General features: G+C 39.7%; 1 protein-coding gene across 2 annotated transcripts in view; it reads right to left on the reverse strand.

Annotated features, from left to right (window-relative positions):
• FANCC (Fanconi anemia complementation group C) overlaps positions 1 to 26,823 on the reverse strand; it is a 325,125-nt gene that overhangs the window by 191,418 nt on the left and 106,884 nt on the right. For both annotated transcript variants that reach the window (XM_005684141.3, XM_005684140.3), the window contains 3 exons: positions 23,009 to 23,251; positions 19,545 to 19,629; positions 9,309 to 9,403 (listed from right to left, as the gene is read on the reverse strand). In XM_005684141.3, the coding sequence (XP_005684198.2) occupies positions 9,309 to 9,403; positions 19,545 to 19,629; positions 23,009 to 23,173 (345 nt within the window). In that variant the 5' untranslated portion in view covers positions 23,174 to 23,251. The remainder of the gene's footprint in view (positions 1 to 9,308; positions 9,404 to 19,544; positions 19,630 to 23,008; positions 23,252 to 26,823) is intronic.

A 26,823-nucleotide genomic window follows, 5' to 3' on the forward strand; every position in this document is an offset into this window, starting at 1 on the left:
CATAGAGAAAGCAAAGGAATTCCAGAAAAACATCTACTTCTGATTCACTGACTACACTAAAGCCTTTGACTATGTGTATCACAACAAACTGTGATTCACTGAAAGGGAAAAAAGACTCTTCAATGATGTACTGGAACAAAGAGGTATCTATGTGGAAACAAAGTGAAAATAGACTCCTACCTTAGGTCACACAGACATAATGGGAAACACAAACAAATATTCTTTTAGAAGATAATGTAGGTTTTCATGATTCTTAAGTGGGATAAATCTTTTGAAATAAGATACAAATTTACTCATCACAGAAGAAAAGATTAATAAATCTCACAACAATAAAATTTTAAATGTCATCCTTAAAAAGGTATGACAGGTACCTTAGAGGCCATTCCCTCATAGCTCAGTTGGTAAAGAATCTGCCTGCAAAGCAGAAGACCCCGGTTTGATTCCTGGGTCAGGAAGATCCACTGGAGAAGGGATAGGCTATCTACTCCAGTACTCTTGGGCTTCCCTTGTGGCTCAGCTGGTAAAGAATCTGCCTGCAATGTGGGAGACTTGGGTATAATCCCTGGGTTGGAAAGATCCCCTGGAGAAGGGAAAGGCCACCCACTCCAGTATTCTGGCCTGGAGAATTCCATGGACTATACAGTCACAAAGAGTCAGACACAACTGAATGACTTTCATCGTCATCATCAAAGCCCATGTTGTTACCTATGCTTCTGATGGACTGACTACAAACTGAAGGTCCAAATGACCTTCTCCAACTCAGGATGCTAATCCCAAACCCAGATTATTACCTGTACTTCTGAACAACTGGCTAAATCAGAGGTCCCCACACCCCCTTGTTGAGTTCAATTAATCTATTAGAGTGGTTCACAGAACTCAAGAAACCCATTTACACACTAGATGATCAACTTATTATAAAATGACATTAAAGGATACAAACCAACAGCCAAATAAAGAGATGCACATGGCAATGTCTCAAACAAAGGAGCTTCTGTCCTTGTAGAACTTTAGGCCTGTCAAAATGGCATGCAGAATCATTCTTGTTCTACATAGAAGCTCTCTGAAAGTGGGCAAAAAGCTGTCCTTCAGGTTTTTAGGGAGGCTTCATTATATAGTCATGATTGACTAAATCATTGGCCAAAGGCAACTGGTTCAATCTCAAGTCCCCTTCCCTCCCAGGAAGTCAGAGAGTGGGACTGAAAGCTCCAACTTTCTGCTCACAAGGTTGGTTCTCTTGGGAACCAGCTCTCAACACAATATTAACAAAAGCTAACATATGACCCTCTAAAAGTCACCTTATTAATGTAACACAAAACACCTTTTATCACTCTCAACACCTAGATGATGCCAAAGGTTTTGGGAGCTGTGATCCAGGAAGTGAAGATGAAGACCAAAACATAAATAAAAAATATATTTTGATCATCTGAATGACCAAATAGATATTTCTTGTAAGTCACAATAGTGCAAAAACATACTGCATCATTTTGTTTTTACCAAATTAAAACAGCAGGCCAAACAGCATAATTAAGCAGTAAAAGCTAAAGCAATGTAAATAAAAGCCAGGTTAGTAGTCACTGTTAGCCATGTATTGAAGGCATACAAATGGGAAAGGGCCCTCGAGGGACAGGGAACTTCTAGGAGGCAGGAAATATTCTGTTCTATTACCCGACCTGGGTGGGAATTGCACGGATATTTATATGCAACAATTTGTTAAGGCTGGCACTTATGTTTCATGCAGTTTTTTGTATATTGGTCAGATTTTGTAATTTTAAAGTTTTTTTCATTATTATTCTAAAGAATAACGAAGAGGACTGAAGGAATACAGGAACATCTGATTATTACTTACTACTGCATTTTGAAATGGTATAAAGATTGAATAAAAGCATTTCAACTGATCTCCACTTCTGGTATTCTGCCATTTCCAACTCACCAGATTAAAAAATAATAGTGGTATGGTCTTATTCAAAGAAGACAGGTATTTCCTATAATTGGCAGGCCTAGATTTGGATTATAAATTCTGAGAAAAGACTGTTTTCACATCTATGATGGTATCCTTGGGCTCTTTAATAGTGCCGGGCAAACAGTAAGTTCTCAAAAAGTATCGGTTCAGTGGATTCACTGGTAAAACTAAGTTTTTCAAAAACCAAACATTCCAAAGAGATGTGAAAAAAGTCCTATGACTTCAATCAGTCTCTAAACTGTAAGAATAGCTATTGAGGTGATATTATTTGATGGTACATTTGTGGTTACTAGTAAAACTCCAGAAAAATTAATGTATTTCCAAAACAACATGTTAACAAAGTTTAACATTATGGTAAGCATCAGGCAAAATTTCTAGGACAAGTATGGAATTTGCCTCTGCACCATCTTCCATTGGATGCTATCTATGCCGTCATTGGAGGGCTGGCAAGATGGAGTAGAAGGATGTGAGCTCACTGCTTCTTAAAAAAACACCAAAATCACCAATAACTGCTGAAAAACTATTGCCAAAACAAACAAACAACAATGCTGAAACCTAACCAAAAAGATACCTTACATTCAAAGACAAAGAGGAAGCTACAACAAGATGGTAGGAAGGTCACAATCAAGATAAAATCAAATCCAATACCTGCCAGGTGGGCAACCCACAAATTGGGAAATACTTACACCACAGAAATTCTCCTATAGGAGTGACCCACATCAGGCTTCCCAGCCTGAGGGTCTAGCAATAAGAAGGGAACCCCTCAGAGAACCTGGTTTTGAAGGCCAGTGGGGTTTGATCAGAGGAATTCCACAAGACTGGGGGCAATTGAAACTCCACGGTTGTTGGGGGGGGGCGATGCACACAAGATCCCATACATACCAGGACCCAAGGTAAAAAGTAGTGATCTCACAGGACACTGGGTCAGACCTACCTGTGAGTATTCAACAGTCTCCTACAGAGGTGCAGGGACAAGACACTAGCAGTGGCAGTTCTGGCAAGCATTCATTGGCACAAGCACTCCTGGAGGTCACCATTTTCTCCTCAAGACCTAGCCCAACCTATCAGACTGTAGGCTCCAGTGCTAGGACACCTCAGGCCAAACAAACAGAACAGGAACACAGTTCCAACTGTTGGCAGTCAGGCTGCTTAAAGTTTTCTTAAGCATAGGCCTGTCCACCAGAGGGGCAAGACCCAGATCCACCCACCAGTGAGCAGGATCCAGACCTTCCCACTATCACAAGCCTCTCAGACAGCCAGCAGAAGCAAGAAGAACTATAACCCTGCAGAACAGAAAATGCAATCACAGAGAGTCAGACAAAAATGAGACACAGAGGAATGTGTCCCAGATGAAGGAAAAAGATAAAACCTCTGAAGAACAACCAAGTAAATTGGAGGCAGGCAACCTATCAGAAAAAGAATTCAGAGTAATGAGAGTGAAAATGATCTAAGATCTCAGAAAAAGAATGGAGGCACAGTTTGAGAATATGCAAGAAATATTTGATGAAGATGTAGAAAAACTTTAAAAAAAAGAGATGAACACTACAATAATTGAAATGAAAAATAAACTAGAACAAACAATAACAGACTAACTTAGGCAGAAGAATGGATAAGTGAGCTGGAAGACAGGAAGGTGAAAATCACTGCCATTAAACAGAATAAAGGAAAAGAAAGAATTAAAAGAAATGAAGACAGCCTAAAAAAACCTCTGGGACAATATTAAATGCAATAACTTTTGCATTATAGGGGTTCTAGAAGAAGAGAGAGAGAAAAGACCTGAGAAAATATTTGAAGAGATAACAGCAGAAAACTTCTCTTTCATGGGAAAGGAAACAGTCACTCAAGTCCAGGAAGTGCAGAGTTCTAGGCAGAATAAACCCAAGGAGCAAAATGCTGAGACACATACTAAACACACTGACAAAAATTAAAGAGGGAAAGCACTAAAAGCAACAAATAACATACAAGGGAATAGTGTAAGGTTATCCACTGATACCTTAGCAGAAACTGTGTAGACAGAAGGGACTGCCAGAGGAGCCAGCCAGGCTCCTCTGTCAATGGGATTTTTTTGCAGGCAAGAATACTGAAGTGGGTTGCCACTGCCTCCTCCAGGGGATCTTCAGGACCCAGGGATAGAACTTATGTCTCCTGCATTGTATGTGGATTATTTACCATTGAGCCACCAGGGAAGTTCAGGAGTGGCACAATATATTTAAAAGGGAAGGGAAGAGCCTACAACCAAGAATATGCTATCCAGGAAAGTTCTCATTCTGATTCGACAGAGACATCAAAAGCTTTACAGACAAGCGAAAACTAAGAGAATTCCGTACCATCAGACCAACTTTGTAATAAATGCTAAAGTTTAAGCAGAAAAGGCCACAACAAGGAAGAAGAAAATTATGAACAGAAAAGCTCACTCACTAGTAAGGCAAACATAAAATAAACGTAGTAAATCATCTGCACACCAATATGATGTCAAAATCAGCAACTGTGAGAAGAGAGCACGAATGCAGATATTGGAAATGCATTTGAAATTAGAAGACCAGAAATTTAAAACAATCTTGTTTATATATAAACTGCTATATCAAAACCTCATGGTAACTGCAAACTGAGAATATACAATAGATACACACACAAAAAAGAAAAAGAATCTAAACACAATGCTAAAGTTAGTCAACAGATCACAAGAGAAGAGAACAAAAGAGGAAGGGAGAAAAAAGACCTACAAAAACAAATCCAAAATGACTGAGACAATGGCAACAGGAACAGGTGCTGCGCTGTACTTAGTGTGCTTAGTTGCTCAGTGGTGTCCGACTCTTTGCAACCCCATGAACTGCAGCCAGGCTCCCCTGTCCATGGGGAGTCTCCAGGCAAGAATACTGGAGTTGGTTGCCATGCCTTCCTCCAGGGGATCCTCAACCCAGGTCTCCCACATTGCAGGTGGATTCTTTACCATCTGAGCCCAGCACAGAAGTCCAAGAATACTGAAGTGGGTAGCCTATCCCTTCTCCAAGGGATCTTCCCAACCAAATAAGGAACTGGGGTCTCCTGCATTGCAGACGGATTCTTTACCAGCTGAGCTACCAGGGAAGCCCCGATAGGAACATATGTATCAATAATTACCTTAAACATAAATGGATTGCTTCCCTGGTAGCTCAGCTGGTAAAGAATCCACCTATAATCCGAGAGACCTGGGTTTGATCACTGGGCTGGGAAGATCCCCTGCAGAAGGGAAAGGCTACCCACTCCAGTATTCTGGCCTGGAGAATTCCATGGACTGTATAGTCCATGGGGACACAGAGAGTCGGACCTGACTGAGTGACTTTCACTTTTCACTAAATGGATTAAATGCTCCAACCAACAGACATAGACTGGCTAAATAGATACAAAAACAAGACCTGTGTATGTGTTGTCTACAAGAGACCAGCTTCAGATCAAACAACCCACACTGACTGAAAGTAAGGGAATGGAAAAAGATTTTCCATGCAAATGGAAATCAAAAGGAAGCATTACTGATAAGATAGACTTTAAAATAAAGATTGTTACAGGAGACAAAGAAGGACACTACATAATGGTCAAAGAATCATTCCAAGAAAAAGATACAACAATTATAAAAATATATATATACTCAACATAGGAACACTCCAATATATTAAGGCAAATACTAACAGCCATAAAGAAACTGAAAGTTGTTCAGCTGTGTCCAACTCTTTACGACCCACTCAGCTATTGAGCAGTTTCAAGTGTAACAGGCATGATGAAGAAAAATGAGTTTTTAACTTTTACTTAAATTTAAATTTGAAAACAGATAGTTGATTCAGTTTTGTTTCTCCGAAACAATTCGGATACGTGAACCTACTTTTTCAATGCTGTATTTTATAAAACAGATCAAGAATGTCAAATGAAAACTTAGCCTCTGAATTAAGATGCAACATGTACACTGAATTAAGTGTAACATATACACTGGATCGCCAAGATTCAATGTAAAAAATATTATAAAATAATCACATTAATAATTTTATATAGATTACATATTTAAATAATAGTATTTTAGATACATGGGGTTAAATAAAATAATTCTTAAAATTAGTCTCAACTTTTTCTTTTCACATTTCTTAAAGCAGCTAATAAAAAAATTGAAAACAGATATTAGAATGTACCTTGTTTCTGTTGGACAGTGCCATACTATAGTATTCGATGTGAATGACCACTCATTCCTTCTTGAAATGCTGCTGCTTTTCTCCTTCTACTTCTTGGACCCCTTTCTAGTGTGCAGTGTAACTTTCTCTTCCACTCACTCCTTAAACGCCAGAGTCTCCAAAGGTCATCCCTAGGCCCGTTCCCCTCCTCACACTAGGTACTCTTCCTGGGTAATCTCACCCCTACCCAGGGCTTTCACTGTTCCCAAATCCTGAGGACTGTCAACCCCTATGTGCAAATCAGCCACTCTCCTGAAAATACTAGGTTCAACTCCACCTACACCTAAGTATAGCTGCACCTAATCGGTCATTATATCTTTACATATTTACCTTATTAATATCGTAAATCTTGCCCCTCTTGTCCATTTCACTCAGGTTTTCACAATTTCTCACTTTTATCACTACAATAGCTTTGAAAGTGCTATCCCTGACGCCTTTCAAACCAACTTCCTTTTGCTATTTAGTTTCTAAAACTCACAGCTGGCCATATGATTTTCCTATTGAAAATACTCTGGCGGTTTTCCTACTGTTTTCAAGGCAAAATAAAAACTTCTTATAATCATACATAAGGCTTTATGCTTCATTATCAACCTTATAAAATCCCAAACTCAGGCATACCTACGCACCCGAAGCTCCCTGAATACATCATGAGTTGTGATCAGTTGTGCCCGACTCTATATCCCCATGGACTGTAACCTGCCAGGTTTCTCTGCCGTGGAATTTTTCAGGCAAAAATACTGGAGTGGGGTGCCATTTCACACTCCAGGAGATCTTTCCAAACCAGGGATTGGACCCGAGTCTCTCGTGTCTCTTGCACTGGCAGGCAGCCTCTATCGCTAGCAGCACCTCTCCTAGTCGTCCTTCAAAATTCAGCTGATGCATAATTCCCCCAGGAAAGGTCTCCAAAGGCCCAAGTTTGAACAAGTGTCCATCCACTGTGTCACCATCACCCCTATACACAGCTCTACCAATAACCCAATGGCACTGCCCTAGAATGACCTGGTAAAGTCTGTAAATTCTCTGAAGACAGGAATTAAGTGGGACTTCCTTGGTGGCTCAGGCGGTAAAGAATCCGCCTGCAAAGCAGAAGGCCCAGTTTCAATCCTTGGGTTGGGAAGATCCCCTGAAGAAGGGAATGGCCACTTACTCCAGTATTTTGCCTGGAGAATTCCATGGACAGAGGAGTCTGGTGGGCTACAGTCCACAGGGTCACAACTGAGAGACTAACACACACAGGAATTAAGTGTCTTAAATTTACCTGCCTGTGCTATTCTTAATGAGTATGTATTTATTAAATGGACATAAAATTAAATAAGGGAAACCTACAGAATAAACTGCATGGCTAAAAATTCAAAACTAGGCTAATATAATCACTAGTTAAATGAAGAAAGTTAACCTGATCATTGCAGATGGTGATTGCAGCCAGAAATTAAAAGATGTTTACTCCTTGGAAGAAAAGTTATGACCAACCTAGACAGCATATTAAAAAGCAGAGACATTATTTTGCCAACAAAGGTCCATCTAGTCAAGGCTATGGTTTTTCCAGTGGTCATGTATGGATGTGAAAGTTGGACTACAAAGAAAGCTAAGCGCAGAAGAATTGATGCTTTTGAACTGTGGTGTTGGAGAAGACTCTTGAGAGTCCCTTGGACTGCAGGGAGATCCAACCAGTCCATCCGAAAGGAGATCAGTCCTGGCTGTTCATTGGAAGGATTGATGTTGAAGCTGAAACTCCAATACTTTGGCCACCTGATGCAGAGCTGACTCATTGGAAAAGACCCTGATGCCGGGCAGGAGGAGAAGGGGACGATAGAGGATGAGATGGTTGGATGGCATCACCGACTCAATGGCCATGGGTTTGGGTAGACTCCAGGAGTTGGTGATGGACAGGGAGGGCTGATGTGCTGTGGTTCATGGGGTTGCAGACAGTCAGACACGAGAGCGACTGAACTGAACTGAAACTGATCACTCTAAAAATACTTTATTAGATGGCCTATTCCAGGACTGAATGAGCTAGCCAATAAAAATATATATCCTAAATAATCATTAAGAGAGCAAACATTCAACAAAAGCAATGATTAAAAAATTTAAAACCTAAATATGTTATTCTACTTCTATAGCCTGTTTTTTGGATCTTTTCTTCCCTAATTCTACTTATCAGTTCCTTTCTTTAGCTCTTAACATTAACTTTCTTTCCAATTAAAAGGTGCATTTTTTTTCCCTTCCCTCACTGAATCCTTTTCACTTCTTACTGTTCTTCCAATTTTCCTTTTAATCTAACAAAAAAATACACTGTCTTTGTCATCTCTGCCAGCCAGTTTGTATAAAACAAAGGAATGGTAAAAAGCAGTGAATGGAATGATATCACCAGTCAGACAAAACCATGTGCGTTAATTTGGGTGGGTGATTTCACAATACTAAGCAGCCAATCTGGACCGTATGCATAGTAAGTGGAGTTTGACATTCATGGAAGTCCTCGGGATTACTGCAGCAGGACAGCAAGAGGTAAGAGAGAACAGCCAAATTACTGGTGGTGAGGGCAGCTAAGCACAGCTTTACAAAATTCTCCTATTTGTGCCTATCATTCAAAAGAAAGCAGAAACAGACAGTGGGAATTCAGGAAGCTGTCAGCTACCTGAACTAGCATGGTTGGGTAACTGATTTGACGGTGTTTGCAGCAACAGCCAACCAGTACCAGATGCTAGTCTGAGCACACTGACCAGGGTACCAACTTTAGGACACAAAATAAAGACTGCTGCTCCCAGGGCACTTACAAAATTCAGTTTTAGTACAGAATAGATTCTGAGAGAGGCCGAGAAGTATCTGAAGAGGAATTATATAAGTATTTAATGTAGGTTGGTAGAAGAAACAGTTGTTATAATAGAAGGAAAGAGAATATATTCTTTCAATTACCTAAGAGTGACTTTCTAAAACCACTCAATATTAGCTTTTGTAGGCATAGGGAAGTTCACCCTGAGGATCTATCTCATACATAAGTCACAATCAAACAAAAACGCAATCTCTTCAAAAACTTTATAACCAGCAAGATAATGTAACAGTGAAGGATGTGTTTGAAAGTTTCTAGACTATTAAAGCAGCACTTTTAAATAATCAATTGAATTTAAAGCAGTACAGGGCTTTTGTACACTTACCCGTGTCCAGGAATTAAGTTTTGATTCTCTTGAATTCTGTGGATCTTTCTTAATTAGACAACACAAGCACCATATTAGAATTTTGGGGCTTTCATCTGCAGAAATGAAGGTTAAAATAAGTAGGCTTGATAAAATAGAAAGAAAAGATAATCAGTATAAAATCTGTAAACATTATATTTAAAGGAAACACATTTATTATAAATGTTTTAGAAAAATCACAAACTACAAAGTTCACTGAACAAGCATCCGGGATCATGTGTGAAACTTAACTTTGTGGGTTTTTTTTTTCCTTCTTGTGGGTTCAGGATTACTTATGCTTAGCCTTTGTGTGGTAAATTCCTTTTCTGTCACAGAAGCAATTTTTAAAGCCAAAAGAGTAAGATGGAAGAACTAAGAGAATCAGTCCTTTTTATTTTCAAGATCAGTTCTTTATTTTATGTTTCAAACCACTAGTAATTTCAACCTTTTTAAGGCAACATCACTGCTATGAGCGGTAATCAATATTTCTGATTTAATCTAATTGGCCAAAATACCTTCACTTGTTAGAAATAAATTTAATAAAAAGAATTGTTTTTATAAACATTCTTTTCAATACCAGATGGTTTGGACAAAGCAGAAGCCTTTCATATGCTCCTCATGAGGCAGGAGGTAGATGGGCTCCTTCTCAGAGTAAAGCAACTGGAGATTCATTCCTTGTGGATACCAGGACAATTAAGGGAAAAGGCTGGGCCTTGCCCAGTCCGCATATTTCTTATTCTCGAAGTCAGGAGACCTCCCCAAACACACACGTGAAGAAAAAGCTCCTCAGAGGTCAAAGGAGAGTTATGTTAAAGGATGTTCCCTACCCAGACACCTTTTCAGTAAAATCTATCTTGGCTAAGACGTATGTGCACACATGAGAGGATCCTGAGATATGCCAAATATGGACCGTGAAACAGGTAAAACTGGCCAAAGGAAAAAATGGAAGAAATGCCCCATAAAAGTAATTCAAACTGCAACAAGGATGCAACTCAGGGGTTCTCCCTCTGAGTCTGTCTGTGTGTCTATCCACACGACTGTACTTTTTTCCCCCTCTTAATTAATACTTAATTTGTTTCACCACTTGCTGTCTTTGTAGGAATCCTTTTCTGCGAAGCTGAAGGGCCAGGGCTCTTGTCACTAACCACTGTCTAGTGGCTAGGAATCTGGGGCTTTCACCACCACAACCCAGCCTCAGTCTCTGGCTGGAAACCCAAGTCCCCCTCCAAGCCTTTGCAAGCTGAGGCAACCTGAGATCACTAATTCTTTACTCGAAAGTGTAAAACTTTACTAAATATGTGATAACGATGTTGACCTTTGAAATCTTCTATGTGGTTAGCACATCTATTTGGTAAGCCATTTTCTCTTTTCTGCTTTGGCAACTAAGTCCATTCAAGCTGGAGATTTTAGAATACAACTGGGAAGCAAAAATGAGGCCTAAAAACTGAAGATATCAGTATCTGAACTAGAGCCAAGCTGCTGTGGACTCTACCACAAGGCCATGGAGCTCAGGCTGAGGAAACCCAGCACCTGTAATCACACCTCTGCAGATCACCTGATGCTCTTTACTTTGTTATCAACCGCAATTTCATAAACAGAGCGTTTCTGAGGGCTTCTTAACAAGAAATAAGAACACAAACTATAGTAAGCTACCTCTGCATTTTCTACCACACATCAAAGGACTCTGATACTAATTTTAAATCCATCCCACCTCTCCCCCCCAATAAACACCCATAAGCCTATGCTCTTCTAATAACTAACATTTCTGAACAAACTTTATCAGCAGTTATCCTGAGAGATATTCATATTTTTCCTAGTTTTTATGAGCTCCAATACCATCACTGCTGCTGCTGCTGCTAAGTCACTTCAGTCGTGTCCAACTCTATGCAACCCCATAGACAGCAGCCCACCAGGCTCCCCTGTCCCTGGGATTCTCCAGGCAAGAACACCGGACTGGGTTGCCATTTCCTTCTCCAATGCGTGAAAGTGAAAAGTGAAAGTGAAGTCGCTCAGTCGTGTCCTACTCTTAGCGACCCCATGGACTGCAGCCCACCAGGCTCCTCCATCCATGGGATTCTCCAGGCAAGAGTACTGGAGTGGGGTGCCATTGCCTTCTCCAATACCATCACTGGCTTGCCTGAAATCAGTTTATTGCAAGAATCATGTTATTTAACCTCTGAAGATTCTAGAGTTCTTCAGGTTGAATCAATGCCACTGATTAAAATCTGTTGTACTGTTTTAAATATCAGAAGAAATTATAACGATCTGCATGTCACAAGTGTGATAATACATCTATTGATATGCTTATGCACGCAACTTCCCATGTTAAAGAGAATGCAACCCAATGGGAAGCATTTCCAAAAAAATCAGACTTCACCAATAAAAAGAAAAAAGAGGAAGAATGAAAATGTTAGTGATAAAGCATAAATCTAAAAAATCAAAAAAATGAGATTTTCCCCCAGGTGTTAAGTGATTCTGCACATTTATTTCAACAAGCGTATTATTTTTTACTTTTCTCTCAAAAAGAAAAAGAGCCAGAGTAACTTTCTTTCTTTTTTTTTTGTTTCTGAATTTTATTTTTTTAATATTTATTATTTTAAAAACATTTTTTTGTTTCAAATGTTTATTTTAATTGGAGGTTAATTACTTTATGATATTGTATTGGTTTTGCCATACATCAACATGAATCCGCCACAGGTATACACGTGTTCCCTATCCTGAACCCCCCTCCCTCCCCGTACCATCCCTCTGGGTCACCTCAGTGCACCAGCCCCAAGCATCCAGTATCATGCATCGAACCTGGACTGGTGATTCGTTTCATATATGATATTATACATGTTTCAATGCCTTTCTCCCAAATCATCCCACCCTCGCCCTCTCCCACAGAGTCCAAAAGACTGTTCTATACATCTGTGTCTCTTTTGCTGTCTTGCATACAGAGTTATCATTACCATCTTTCTAAATTCCATATATATGCATTAGTATACTGTATTGGTGTTTTTCTTTCTGGCTTACTTCACTCTGTATAATCGGCTCCAGTTTCATTCACCTCATTAGAACTAATTCAAATGTATTCTTGTTAATGGCTGCGTAATACTCCATTGAGTATATATACCACAGCTTTCTTGGATAGTTGACTTTCATCCAGCTTTAAGGAGGTGCCTTTCTTTGCCCTAAATCAATGCACTGCAATGTACTATTAATGAGCTTACTTTGCTTTAGGGACTTAAATATGAAAGCCACCACTTGTTATTCATGAATGCCACCAGCACTGTCTACAGGGGATGGCATCTGTCAGGCTCCTCCCTGGAGGCTCAGACACCAGAGCTGGGGCACTGGGGACAGAAAACTGCCTGGGCTTCGTCATGTGGGCAGTTATCAGTGCAAATCTACATTCTAAACATTAGTGTAGGGGAAAGGAATATACTAACATATATTTGCCACCCAATTTTTTTTTTGATATCTTGAACTGAAAGCCTAAATGAAAGCTAAATTAATTCTAGAGTTTAAAACTGATAGCAGCATATTTTTAGACAATAAATATTTATTGTTTTCAGTTGCCAAGTTTGAAGGCAAACTCTCAAGCGGTAATAAAAAGCATGAGTAAAAGAGGCTACAGCTATGATAGTAATATGTGAATCATAAAGGCAGAGTTGAACCTACCAGCCAGAACTCCAAGGTGAAGGCAGTAATTTTACAGAGAACACCACTGAATAAAAGGCATTTTCTCCCTTTTTATTATCTAATTTTTCTCTTCTCTTTGTGTCTTTTAATTTTCAAATCCCTCCTCCTTCTTTATTATCCTTATTTCTGATCTTATTCTCACTTACCACTAAGGGAAACTTTACTTCTTTCCTTGATGGAAATTGTTTATTTTTTATTGTATTTCAAAGGTAATTTTGATATTATGAAATCATAAGAAAAGATACTGTCCTGGAAGAAAGTGCCCAGCTAGTCAAACAATAGGGGCAACATAGCCAAGATTTGATTACTCATGGAGTTCTCTGCCTGTCAGTCTCCTCCAGGAGCTTGACACCAAATGGGTACTTCAAACAGGAAACTGAAATTCAATGGGCAATTCAAGAAACTGAAATTTAGTGGGCAATTCAAAAGGTAACATAAGCATTTAAACAGAGATGGAGAATTTGTTTCTGGTTGTCAGAGGGGCCAAAATAATGGAGATTAGGTGCTAAGGAAGAGATCACAGACAGATACAAGTTTAAGGCCATAGGCATAAATCAGTACAGCCTCTCACTTTCACACATAAAGAATCTGAGATCCCGTGAGCTGGGTGGCTTGCCTTAGAAAATCCCATCTCATCTACTGTCCTTCAAGAGTTAGTCCCCACAAAACCTCCCCTGTGAAGCTCCTTCCCCTCAGCAACTCATTCAAAGCTCCACAGCACCAACCATCATCCTGAGTCTGGCTGACCTACTTAGGTCTCTTTTTTCCCTAACTAGAAGCTCCTTGGGTACAGAAATTGTGAGCCATGTTTTCCTAAGGCTTGCTGTTTTTTAAAAGAATAGTGAATATATACATTCACATGAAGCTGGCTGGTGGTAAAGCCAGGACTATAATATTTCAACCACAGTGGTATGATCCGTGGGGACAGATCATTACAAAAATGCAGGCTTTAGAGGAGTAGGATCTCGAATTTTATCAGTTCTGTATTCTGGAAAAGTGACATATCTATACTAATCCATAAAAACCTATCCTGCAAACCTATCATGAATTCAATCAGACCCACTATGCAATCCATAGAGAACAGTGCTCAATACCAAGTGAGCAATTCTACTCATTTTACTTCAATTCTACAACCCAAACTTTTAACATATTAACATTAATGAATTAAGGATATGTCCTATATCCACTGTTGCTGTTGTTCAGTTGCTAAGTCGTGTCCAAATATTTGCGACCCCATGGACAGCAGCAAGCCAGGCTTTGCCATCCTTCACTATCTCCTAGAGCTTCCTCAAATTTATGTCCATTGAGTCAGGATGCTATTTAACCATCTCATCCTCTGTTGTTCCCTTCTCCTCCTGCCCTCAATCTTTCCCAGCATCAGGGTCTTTTTCCAGAGTCAGCTTTTCGCATCAGGTGGCCAAAATACTGGAGCTTCAGTTTCAGCATCAGACCTTCCAATGAATATTCAAGTTTGATTTCCTTTTGACTGGTTTGATCTCTTTGCAGTCCAAGGGACTCTCAAGAGTATTCTCCAGCACAACAGTTCAAAAGCGTCAACTCTTTGGTGCTCAGACTTCTTTATTGTCCAACTCTCACATTTGTACACGATTACTAGAAAAACCATAGCTTTCAGTATATGGACCTTTGTCGGCAAAGTGAGGTGTCTACCTTATACTATGCAGTCTACGTTTGTCAGAGCTTTTCTTCTAAGGTCTTCTAATTTCATACCATCTGCAGTGATTTTGGAGCCCAAGAAAATAAAGTCTGTCAATGTTTCAACTTTTTCCCCTTCTATTTGCCATGAAGCAGTGGGACCAGATGCCATGATCTTAGTTTTCTTAATGTTGAGTTTTAAACCAAATTTTTCATTCTCCTTTTCACCTTCATTAAGAGGCTTTTAGCTCCTCACCACTAGGTACACTTAAAGGACATATTATTTCCTATTGCTAAAAAGTGGTTATTCAATCCGTGAAGTATCTAACAATGAATTATGCCTTTAAATGGAGGAAATTCAAGAGTTTCTTTTCCTTTCTCCTGCCACCATTGACCTAGCTCAATGATCTTTAAACTCTTGGTCATGATCAGTTGATGGATTGTAAAATCAGTTTGGGGTCATGAAAACCATTAAAATGGTAAGTGAATATGAATTTCAGGTAATAAAAGCATATTTTCATGAAATGTGTGTATGTGTGTAACTGTATCTACACATATATACATGTGTACAGAAAATATATTTCTGGTCAAAAGTTTTTAAGAAACACTAGCTGAGTTGAAATATATAAATTTAGGACAGGCATGGCCCTGGTAGGCAAATACAGTGATGCCTTTGCTATTTTAGATCAAGAATCTGAAAAAGCTAAGAGTCCACTCAAGGGAGGAAGAGTCAACCCAAGGGAGAAGGGGAAGCAAGAAGCGCATAAGTGAAGAGGCAAAACAACAGATGAAGATGGTGGTAGAGTGAATGAATGTGAGTATACATAGTGTACCAACACATGTACATTCATGGAAGTAAATGCAAATACTGTCCCTTCCCCATCAAGTTCAATCTTCTTAAAATTACTTTTAACAGGCAAGGACAGAGATATTATATAATTCTCTAAAACATGAAAGGGTAATAGTCATTTTATTTTTGATTCTATTACCATTATAGGGGATTCCCAGGTAGCTCAGTGGTAAAGAATCTGCCTGCCAATTCAAAAGACCTACCAGTTCTGTTCACTTCGGTCGCTCAGTCATGTTTAACTCTTTTCAACCCCAAGCACTGCAGCACGCCAGACTTCCCTGTCCATCACCAACTCCCAGAGCTTGCTCAAACTCATGTCCATTGAGTCAATGATGCCATCCAACCATCTCATCCTGTCTCATCCCCTTATCCTCCTACCTTCAATCTTTCCCAGCATCAGGTTCTTTTCAAATGAGTCAGCTCTTCGCATCAGGTGGCCAAAGTATTGGAGTTTCGGTTTCAGCATCAGTACTTCCAATGAATATTCAGGACTGATTTCCTTTAGGATGGACTGGTTAGATCTGTTTGCAGTCCAAGGGATTCTGAAGAGTCTTCTCCAACACCACAGTTCAAAAGCATCAATTCTTTGGCGCTCAGTTGTTTTTATAGTCCAACTCTCACATCTATACATGAGTGACCACTACTGGAAAAACCATAGCTTTGACTAGAAGGACCTTTGTTGCCAAAGTAATGTCTCTGCTTTTTAATATGCTACATAGATTGGTAATAGGTTTTCTTTCAAGGAGCAAGTGTCTTTTAATTTCATGGCTGCAGTCACTATCTGCAGTGATTCTGGAGCCCAGCAAAATAAAATAGGGCCCTATTTCCATTGTTTCCTCATCTATTTGCCAATACATCATGAGAAACACTGGACTAGAAGAAGCACATGCTGGAATCAAGATTGCTGGGAGAAATATCAATAACCTCAAATATGCAGATACACAACCCTTATGGCAGAAAGTGAAGAGGAACCAAAAAGCCTCTTGATGAAAGTGAAAGAGTGAAAAAGTTGGCTTAAAGCTCAACATTCAGAAAACGAAGATCATGACATCTGGTCCCATCACTTCATGGCAAATAGATGGGGAAACAGTGGAAACAATGTCAGACTTTATTTCTGGGGGCTCCAAAATCACTGCAGATGGTGATTGCAGCCATGAAATTAAAAGACGCTTACTCCTTGGAAGGAAAGTTATGACCAACCTAGATAGCATACTCAAAAGCAGAGACATTACTTTGCCAACAAAGGTCTGTCTAGTCAAGGCTATGGTTTTTCCAGTGGTCATGTATGGACGTGAGAGTTGGACTGTGAAGAAAGCTGAGCATCGAAGAATTGATGCTTTTGAACTGTGGTGTTGGAGAAGACTCTTGAGAGTCCCTTGGACTGCAAGGAGATCCAACCAGTCCATTCTAAAGGAGATCAGCCCTGGGTGTTCTTTGGAAGGAATGATGCTAAAGCTGAAACTCCAGTACTTTGGCCACCTCATGTGAAGAGTTGACTCATTGGAAAAGACTCTGATGCTGGGAGGGATAGGGGGCAGGAGGAGAAGGGGACGACAGAGGATGAGATGGCTGGATGGCATCACTGACTCGATGCACATGAGTCTGAGTGAACTCCAGGAGTTGGTGATGGAGAGGGAGGCCTGGTGTGCTGTGATTCATAGGGTAGCAAAGAGTCGGACATGACTGAGCAACTGAACTGAACTGAAATGAACTGATGGGACCAGATGCCATGATCTTAGTTTTTTGAATGTTGAGTTTTAAGCCAACTTTTTCACTGTCCTCTTTCACTTTCATCAAGAGACTCTTTAGTTCTTTTTCACTTTCTGCCATAAGTGTGGCATTATCTGTGTATCTGAGGTTATTGATACTTCTTTCAGAAATCTTGATTCCAGCTTGTGCTTCATCCAGCCTGGCATTTTGCAAGATATACTCTGCATATAAGTTAAATAAGCAGGCTGACAATATACAACCTTGACATACTCCTTTCCCAATTTGGAACAAGCCTGTTGTTCCATGTCTGGTTCTAACTGTTGCTTCTTAACCTGCATACAGATTTCTCAGGAGGCAGGTAAGGCAGTCTGGTATTCCCATCTCTTGAAGAATTTTCCAGTTTGTTGTGATCCACACAGTCAAAGGCTTTGACATAGTCAATAAAGCAGAAGTAGATGTTTTTCTGGAACTCTCTTGCTTTTTCTATGATCCAACGGATGTTGGCAATTTGCTCTCTGATTCCTCTGCCTTTTCTAAATCCAGCTCGCACATCTAGAAGTTCAAGGTTCATGTGATGTTGAAGCCTGGCTTACAGAAATTTGAGCATTCTCAAAATTGAGAGCATGTGAGATGAATGCAATTGTGCAGTAGTTTGAGCATCCTTCAGCATTGCCTTTCTTTGGGATTGGAATGAAAACTGACCTTTTCCAGTCCTGTGGCCACTGCTCAGTTTTCCAAATTTGTTGACACATTGAGTGTAGCACTTTCACAGCATCATCTTTTAGTATTTGAAATAGCTCAACTGGAATTCCATCACCTCCACTATCTTTCTTCGTAATGATGCTTTCTAAGGCCCACTTGACTTCACATTCCAGGATGTCTGGCTCTAGGTGAGTGATCACACCATCATAGTTATCTGGCTCATGAAGATCTTTTTGTATAGTTCTTTTGTGTATTCTTGCCACCTCTTCTTAATCTCTTCTGCTTCTGTTAGTTCCATACCATTCCTGTCCTTTATTGTGCCCATCTTTGCATGAAATGTTCCCTTGATATCTCTAATTTTCTTGAAGAGATCGCTAGTCTTTCCCATTCTATTGTTTTCCTCTATTTCTTTGCACTGATCACTGAGGAAGGCTTTCTTATCTCTCCTTCCTATCCTTTGGAACTCTGCATTCATATGGGTATATCTTACCCATAGATGTAGGAGACATGGGTTCAGTCCCTGGGTTGGGAAGATCCTCCAGAGGAGGAAATGGCAACGTACTTCAGTATTTTTAGTGGGACAATTCCAAGTACAGGGGAGCCTGGCAGGCTTTAGTCCATGGCGTCAGAAACAGACACAACTGAGCACACATCATCATTATATTATGCAATTAGTTTTTTACTTTTAAAAACACAAAAAGTAAAGATTCTATTAGCTAACAACATAGTCAAATCAAGACATTAAACCTCTATGTACACTTTCAGATATGCCTCCTCCACCCTATGCTAAGCTCTGCGACAACCAAGAGAACAAAAACCACATTTCCTGCGACATTCAGTCTTCCAGGACATTAGACGGGCAAGCCAATAATTATAAAGCAGTATAGTAAGGGTTATAATTAAGGGAGATGCTGGCAACTATGGACACACTAAGGAAGGTTCCTAACTGAGTCCTAGCAAAGCTATTTGAAAGAAGTTTTGAGGATTTGAGATGAGAACAAAGTTCCAGGCAAAAAGAATTGCATGTCACAGACCCAGACATCAAACACTGTTACTAATTTAACCTAGCTACAATGCACATGATATTGCTATTAAACAGGAAATGTGGCTAGACAGGTAGGTAGGAGGTCAGTGAAGGGACATCTCCCTCAAAGTGTCTTCAAATTCCTCCTAACCTTGGATAAAACCAAAATGTGTTCCTTAAACAATGGCAGAGCCAAGGCAGGATTCAGACACTAAAGAATTTTATGCATGGAAAATAGCACATGAGTTAATATGAAATTGTGAAACAAAGAAATTATTTCACTACAATCATTTTATACTGAATTAAAAAATGAGGCTGCAACAATCATCTGGGAGCATCTGCCCTCTAATTCAAGACTTTCTATTCTCCTACACATCTGCGTGTGTGTATATCCATACACATGTACACAAACATATATGGACAACAATAAAGAATGCCATCTTTGTAAAAGAATAAGGAATACAGTTGATAAATTGTTTCATGAAAAATAAGAGACAGGCTTATCATTTAAAGCTCTGAATGCTGTTAAACAATGCAAAGATTAAAATTATCATTAAAAGACTGGATTTTTAGAGGACATGCTTCAGATTCTTACCGTAAGCTAAGATAAAAGGACTCCAGCAAGATTTTGCCAACAGCTGGTAAATTGTGGGGAATCTTTCAATGATTGTATTTGAATCCTATAAAAGAAAATTAAATTTGGTCAGTAGAAGGACACTATACAACTCAGAAAATACTGAACTGTCATTATAGGTTGAGAGAGCTCAAATGCTTCTTATTTCGTGTGTATTTTACAAAAATAGGTGAAAAACAGATTAGAGAAGATCTTTAAGTAAATAATTCTAATAAAGTTTAACAAGCAATCACCATACTTTATCCTTATACCAGCTCACTAAAACTAAGAATTACAGCAAGTTTAGGAAAATCAATTTTGTTGCAAAATTAACTTTATTTTGGGCTTCCCTGAGAGCTAAGTTGGTAAAGAATCCACCTGCAATGCAAGAGACCCCACTTCAATTCCTGGGTCAGGAAGATCTGCTGGAGAAGGGATAGGCTACCCACTTCAGTATTCTTGGGCTTCCCTTGTGGCTCAGCTGGTAAAGAATCTGCCTGAAATGTGAGAGACCTGGGTTCGATCCCTGGGTTGGGAAGATCCGCTGGAGAAGGGAAAAGATGCTTACTCCTTGGAAGAAAAGTTATGACCAACCTAGATAGCATATTAAAAAGCAGAGACAGTACTTTGCCAACAAAGGTCCATCTAGTCAAGGCTATGGTTTCTCCAGTGGTCATGTACGGATGTGAGAGTTGGACTATAAATAAAGCTGGGCACCAAAGAATTGATGCTTTTGAACTGTGGTGTTGGAGAAGACTCTTGAGAGTCCCTTGGACTGCAAGGAGATCCAACCAGTCCATCCTAAAGGAGATCAGTCCTGAGTGTTCATTGGAAGGATTGATGCTGAAGCTGAAACTCCAATACTTTGGCCACCTGATGCGAAGAGCTGACTCATTTGAAAAGACCCTGATGCTGGGAAAGATTGAAGGCAGGAGGAGAAGGGGACACCAGAGGATGAGATGGTTGGGTGGCATCACCAACTCAATGGACATGAGTTTGGGTAAACTCCGGGAGTTGGTGATGGACAGGGAAGCCTTGCGTGCTGTGGTCCATGGGGTAGCAAAGAGTCGGACACGACTAAGTGACTGAACTGAACTGAACTGAACCCACTCTAGCATTCTGACCTGGAGAATTTACCTTTTTTCGTTTTGTTTTTAAATTTTTTTTTAATTTTATTTTTTTACTTTACAATACTGTATTGGTTTTGCCATACATTGACATGAATCCACCACAGGTGTACATTAGTTCCCAACCCTGAACCCCCCTCCCATCACCCTCCCCATATCATCTCTCTGGGTCATCCCAGTGCACCAGCCCCAAGCATCCTGTATCCTGTATCGAACCTAGACTAGCGATTTGTTTCTTACATGATAATATACATGTTTCAATGCCATTCTCCCAAATCATCCCACCCTGAGAATTTACCTTTAAATTTATATACTTTATTCTTAAACCAGCTCATTAAAACTAAGAATTATAGCAAGTTTGCTGCTGCTGCTAAGTCGCTTCAGTTGTGTCTGACTCTGTGCGACCCCATAGATGGCAGCCCACCAGGCTCCCCCATCCCTGGGATTCTCTAGGCAAGAATACTGGAGTGGGTTGCCATTTCTTTCTCCAGTGCATGAAAGTGAAAAGTCGAAGTGAAGTCGCTCAGTCATGTCCGACTCTTTGTGACCCCATGGACTGCAGCCTACCAGGCTCCTCCATCCATGGGATTTTCTAGGCAAGAGCACTGGAGTGGGGTGCCATTGCCCTCTCCAATAGCAAGTTTAGGTAAAATCAATTTTGTTGCAGAATTAACTTTATTTTACTCATTTAAGTCAAGAAAGGCCACTTTATTCAAAAATAACAAAGACTGCTTAACAGTGAAAAAATGATGGGTGATTAATATCTGCTGCTGCTGCTGCTAAGTCACTTTAGTCGTGTCCGACTCTGTGCGACCCCATAGATGGCAGCCCACCACGCTCCCCCGTCCCTGGGATTCTCCAGGCAAGAACACTGGAGTGGGTTGCCATTTCCTTCTCCAAGGCATGAAAGTGAAAAGTGAAAGTGAAGTCGCTCATGTCCGACTCTTCGCGACCCCATGGACTGCAGCCTACCAGGCTCCTCCATCCATGGGATTTTTCCAGGCAAGAGTACTGGAATGGGGTGCCATCGCCTTCTCTGGATTAATATCTATATAATACCATATCTTCATTCTCATTTTCTAAAATTCTAACATAATAAGAGAACTTCCTGAGTCAGCTCCAGTAGCACTATCTCAAGTAAGGTTTGGAAGGACAAGAACTCTAGAACTTGTAAAAAGAAATAAAAGCAGCCAAAACATACAGATATATATCTGTTTATTACTATTGTGATTACTATATGCTAAATGACCTCATACTTGTCCACAACAAGCTAAAACTTAACCCACAAAAAAATATCAACCAAATAGAAAACAGCCTAAGGTTCAAACATACACATGGCCCTTTTCCTCCTTCTTTACCTTTCAAGAAAGTTCAAAGATGAAACAAGACCAAATTGGGATAATGTACACATAAGCTGAAACGATAAGCATTTCCAACTGCTGAAGCAATAAATTCCTCACATATGTCGGAGCATCGGTGTCAGCCTTGGACTTTCCAGAATCACTTTAAGATCAAGTTACAAAAGTCTTGTTAAAAAAGTTAGCATTAGTTGTTCATACAGACTGCAACTTTTCTTCTACTTTCTAGAGACATGAGAACTGACATCATCACTATGAATTATTCTTCAAATTTCCTACTTACTCCTTTGATTAAGGAAAGAAAATTTTAACACAAGAATACCTACATTAAATGATAATTTTACTTCTAATTTTGAAAATAGAAAATAAGTATAATGTTTCATAATATGAAAATGCACTAATTCACAAAAATACCTATTGCAATAAAACTAAGAAATTGTACGTCAAAACAAAAACACATCAAATTTTGAACACAATAACTTACATAACAATAGTAAAGACATTCATAATCTTAACAGTCACAAGAAAAGTCCACTTAAAATATGTGGAAGAAGAGATCTTAAAGTTTATAATCTCTTAGTTGAGCCCATTTTAGAATAGAGTTGAGAAAAGAGTAAGCATTTCATCAAACTCTTCAATATTTGAGAGATACAGAGACCTTTAAAAGAACCCCAATTATGACCTGACAACAAGTGTCAAAGTCTTGTTTATTTAAAAACAACTTGATTGGTCAGGAAGTCATGTGACAAGAGAATTCTTCAAGAAAGAAAAGACTGAAGTCATAATAAATCAGACACTAGCAAACCACTTCCATTACTTACAGGTAATTTGTCTGTCTAATCCTTCAATACGTTAGGTCAACACCACAAGTCCCTGACTGCATTCAGGCTTAATGAAATCTGGTGAAGAGTTCCTGATGTCACAAAATAACATTATTACTTTGGTTTGGTCCACTACTCACCATCTCTTTCAAGGTTTCATACATCTGCCTCAGGAACTCCTGGAACTGTGGCAGGTGAAGGCAGATGTCTCGCTGGGCTTCCAGAGTGGAGGCCTGGGTCCAGACAGAAAGCTTCTGCATCCAAAACTCATAATTAGAAGGGAGGCCTGCTGAGTCTGCAGCCATCTCAGAAAAAGGGACAAAGTCCTGTGCCTTCACAGTGGTTGGCTACACACTGAAGAAAATAGTGAACAAACACCAAATCTGTAAGAAAGAGGGGGAAATAAAACATTTAAGAGAGAATCTTTTATCAGTGTCTTCACAACCACTGATGAGTTTTGACAGTGGATTACAAGGAGGATTACAAGGGACCAAAATAGCATGCCTTCTGTGAAGTCATCTTGGAGTTATTTTAAAATGTGTCACCCAGCTGTATCTCCAATTTTTACCATCTGAACTTTTTATCATGAGTAATAATATCATTACACTAAAAGTCATTATACCTCCACAGGCACATCACTAATTATGTACAAAAAGCACAGGTGACAATAGTTTATATCTTAAATTGAGCTATTTTTATTTTTATTTTTTTGATTGAGCTATTTTTAAATGTTCTGAATATGAAGTTCATTTGAGTATTTTAATGTAATGGGAAATCAAAAACATCCATGGAAGTTTCATAATAGTCTGTGTCTAAGAAATGTTTTTGAAGTACTTATGTTTTATATGCATTTCTGGCTTCTCATTTAGGTGTAAAAAAAAAATCTCTGGGCATTACTGTCTAATGAATTTTCTTACTGGTTTCTCAATTCTTAGAAAAAAGTAAAATAATTCATTCCACATGCACAGATTTGAACAATCTGCTTAATTTACTTAAACACTGCTGTGTATGCTTCATCTCCATTCACACAAAAAAAATCATATTTTGGTAAAGTAAGATAAACTCTAATTATTGGGAAGGTATGTCTGTCCTAAGTGACAGAAAATAAAAACTCATAAACCTGACTACACACTGAAGAACATGTTAGAATGGTAGAGTTACATACACAGAGAGCGTGTACCTCAGGCAGAGTCAGGTAAATAAACTCCAGGTGCCTCCCCAGGATCCCAGCTCCTCCCACCCACACCCCTAGGAAGCATATGGGGGAGAAAATGGAAGGCTGCCTTCAGCAGGTGCAGGCTTTTACAGACTCCTACCTTCCTGGGGCAGGCATGATAGTCAACTATCTAATTTCAAAACACTACTCTGCAAGGGGTGAGTGGTTTAAATCTTCAAAAGCAATAATTAACCAATAAAATGCTCCCAATTAAATGCCAAAAACATCAACAAAGGAGGTTTTCATTGCTAAACAAGAAAGTAAGAAAAAATTAAGAAGGTCATACAATTTGGCTACAGTGCAAAAGAAAAAAACCTAGGCCAGGAAGATGAAAATTTTAAAATGGTACTAAAAATTTAGTTTTGAAAACTACCATAAAGTTTTTTTTAAGTTTAATAATACAGAATATATGCATACTATCAAATAGCACCTAATAGTCAAAAATCCAGACATCTGATTATTCTCTCCTGTTATCTTCATCCAGTTCAGTTCAGTTCAGTTCAGTCGCTCATTCGTGTCCGACTCTTTGCGACCCCATGAATTGCAGCACACCAGGCCTCCCTGTCCATCACCAACTCCTGGAGTTCACTCAGACTCACATGCATCAAGTCGGTGATGTCATCCAGCCATCTCATCGTCTGTCGTCCCCTTCTCCTCCTGCCACCAATCCCTCCCAGCATCAGTCTTTTCCAAAGAGTTAACTCATCACATGAGGTGCCCAAAGTACTGGAGTTTCAGCTTTAGCGTCAGTCCTTCCAAAGAACACCCATGACTGATCTCCTTTAGAATGGACTGGTTGGATCTCCTTGCAGTCCAAGGGACTCTCAGGAGTCTTCCCCAACACCACAGTTCAAAAGCATCAATTCTTCGGCACTCAGCTTTCTTCACAGTCCAACTCTCACATCCACACATGACCACTAAAAACCATAGCCTTGACTAGATGGACCTTTGTTGGCAAAGGAATGTCTCTGCTTTTGAATATGCTATCTAGGTTGGTCATAACTTTCCTTCCAAGGAGTATGCGTCTTTTAATTTCATGGCTGCAGTCACCATCTACAGTGATTTTGGAGCCCCAAAAAATAAAGTCTGACACTGTTTCTACTGTTTCCCCATCTATTTGCCATGAGGTGATGGGACCAGATGCCACGATCTTCGTTTTCTGAATGTTGAGCTTTAAGCCAACTTTTTCACTCTCCTCTTTCACTTTCATCAAGAGGCTTTTTCGCTCCTCTTCAATTTCTGCCATAAGGGTGGTGTCATCTGCATATTTGAGGTTATTGATATTTCTCCCAGCAATCTTGATTCCAGCTTGTGCTTCTTCCAGCCCAGCACTTCTCATGATGTACTTGGCATTTAAGTTAAATCAGCAGGGTGACAATATACAGCCTTGACATACTCCTTTTCCTACTTGGATCCAGTCTGCTGTTCCATGTCCAGTTCTAACTGTTGTTTCCTGACCTGCATACAGGTTTCTCAAGAGGCAAGTCAGGTGGTCTGGTATTCCCATCTCTTTCACAATTTTCCACAGTTAATTGTGATCAACACAGTCAAAGGCTTTGGCATAGTCAATAAAGCAGAAATAAATGTTTTTCTGGAACTCTCTTGCTTTTTCGATGATCCAGTGGATGTTGGCAATTTGATCTCTGGTTCCTCTGCCTTTTCTAAAACCAGCTTGAACATCAGAAAGTTCGCGGTTCACGTACTGCTGAAGCCTGCTTGGAGAATTTTGAGCATTACTTTACTAGCGTGTGAGATGAGTAGATTTAAGGGACTAGATCTCACAGATAGAGTGCCTGATGAACTATGGACGGAGGTTCATGACACTGTACAGGAGACAGGGATCAAGACCATCCCCATGGAAAAGAAATGCAAAAAAGCAAAATGGCTCTCTGGGGAGGCCTTACAAATAGCTGTGAAAAGAAGAGAAGTGAAAAGCAAAGGAGAAAAGGAAAGATATAAGTATCTGAATGCAGAGTTCCAACGAATAGTAAGGAGAGATAAGAAAGCCTTCCTCAGCGATCAATGCAAAAAATAGAGGAAAAGAACAGAATGGGAAACACTAGAGATCTCTTCAAGAAAATTAGAGATATCAAGGGAACATTTCATGCAAAGATGGGCTCGATAAAGGACAGGAATGGTATGGACCTAACAGAAGCAGAAGATATTAAGAAGAGGTGGCAAGAATACACAGAAGAACTGTACAAAAAAGATCTTCATGACCCAGATAATCACGATGGTGTGATCACTCATCTAGAGCCAGACATTCTGGAATGTGAAGTCAAGTGGGCCTTAGAAAGCACCACTACGAACAAAGCTAGTGGAGGTGATGGAATTCCAGTTGAGCTATTTCAAATCCTAAAAGATGATGCTGTGAAAGTGCTGCACTCAATATGTGAGCAAATTTGGAAAACTCAGCAGTGGCCACAGGACTGGAAAAGGTCAGTTTTCATTCCAATCCCAAAGAAAGGCAATGCCAAAGAATGCTCAAACTACCGCACAACTGCACTCATCTTCATCCAAGGTATCACCAATACCTGTTCATTCTATTCCTAAAGTAAATATTCATGCTTTCAATTGACCTCATTCATTTCTTTCCATTTCCACTGCTCCCATCCCACTCCATTCCTGTCTATTTCTTCCCTAGAGTCTTCTATCTGGTCCCACCTGTTCCTCTCCAATTCATTTTCTATATTATTGAGAAAAACAACTTTCCCAAATGTAAATCAGACCCACTCCTGC

Source organism: Capra hircus, chromosome 8 (genome assembly GCF_001704415.2).
Source record: "Capra hircus breed San Clemente chromosome 8, ASM170441v1, whole genome shotgun sequence".
NCBI classification, from domain to species: Eukaryota; Metazoa; Chordata; class Mammalia; order Artiodactyla; family Bovidae; genus Capra; species Capra hircus.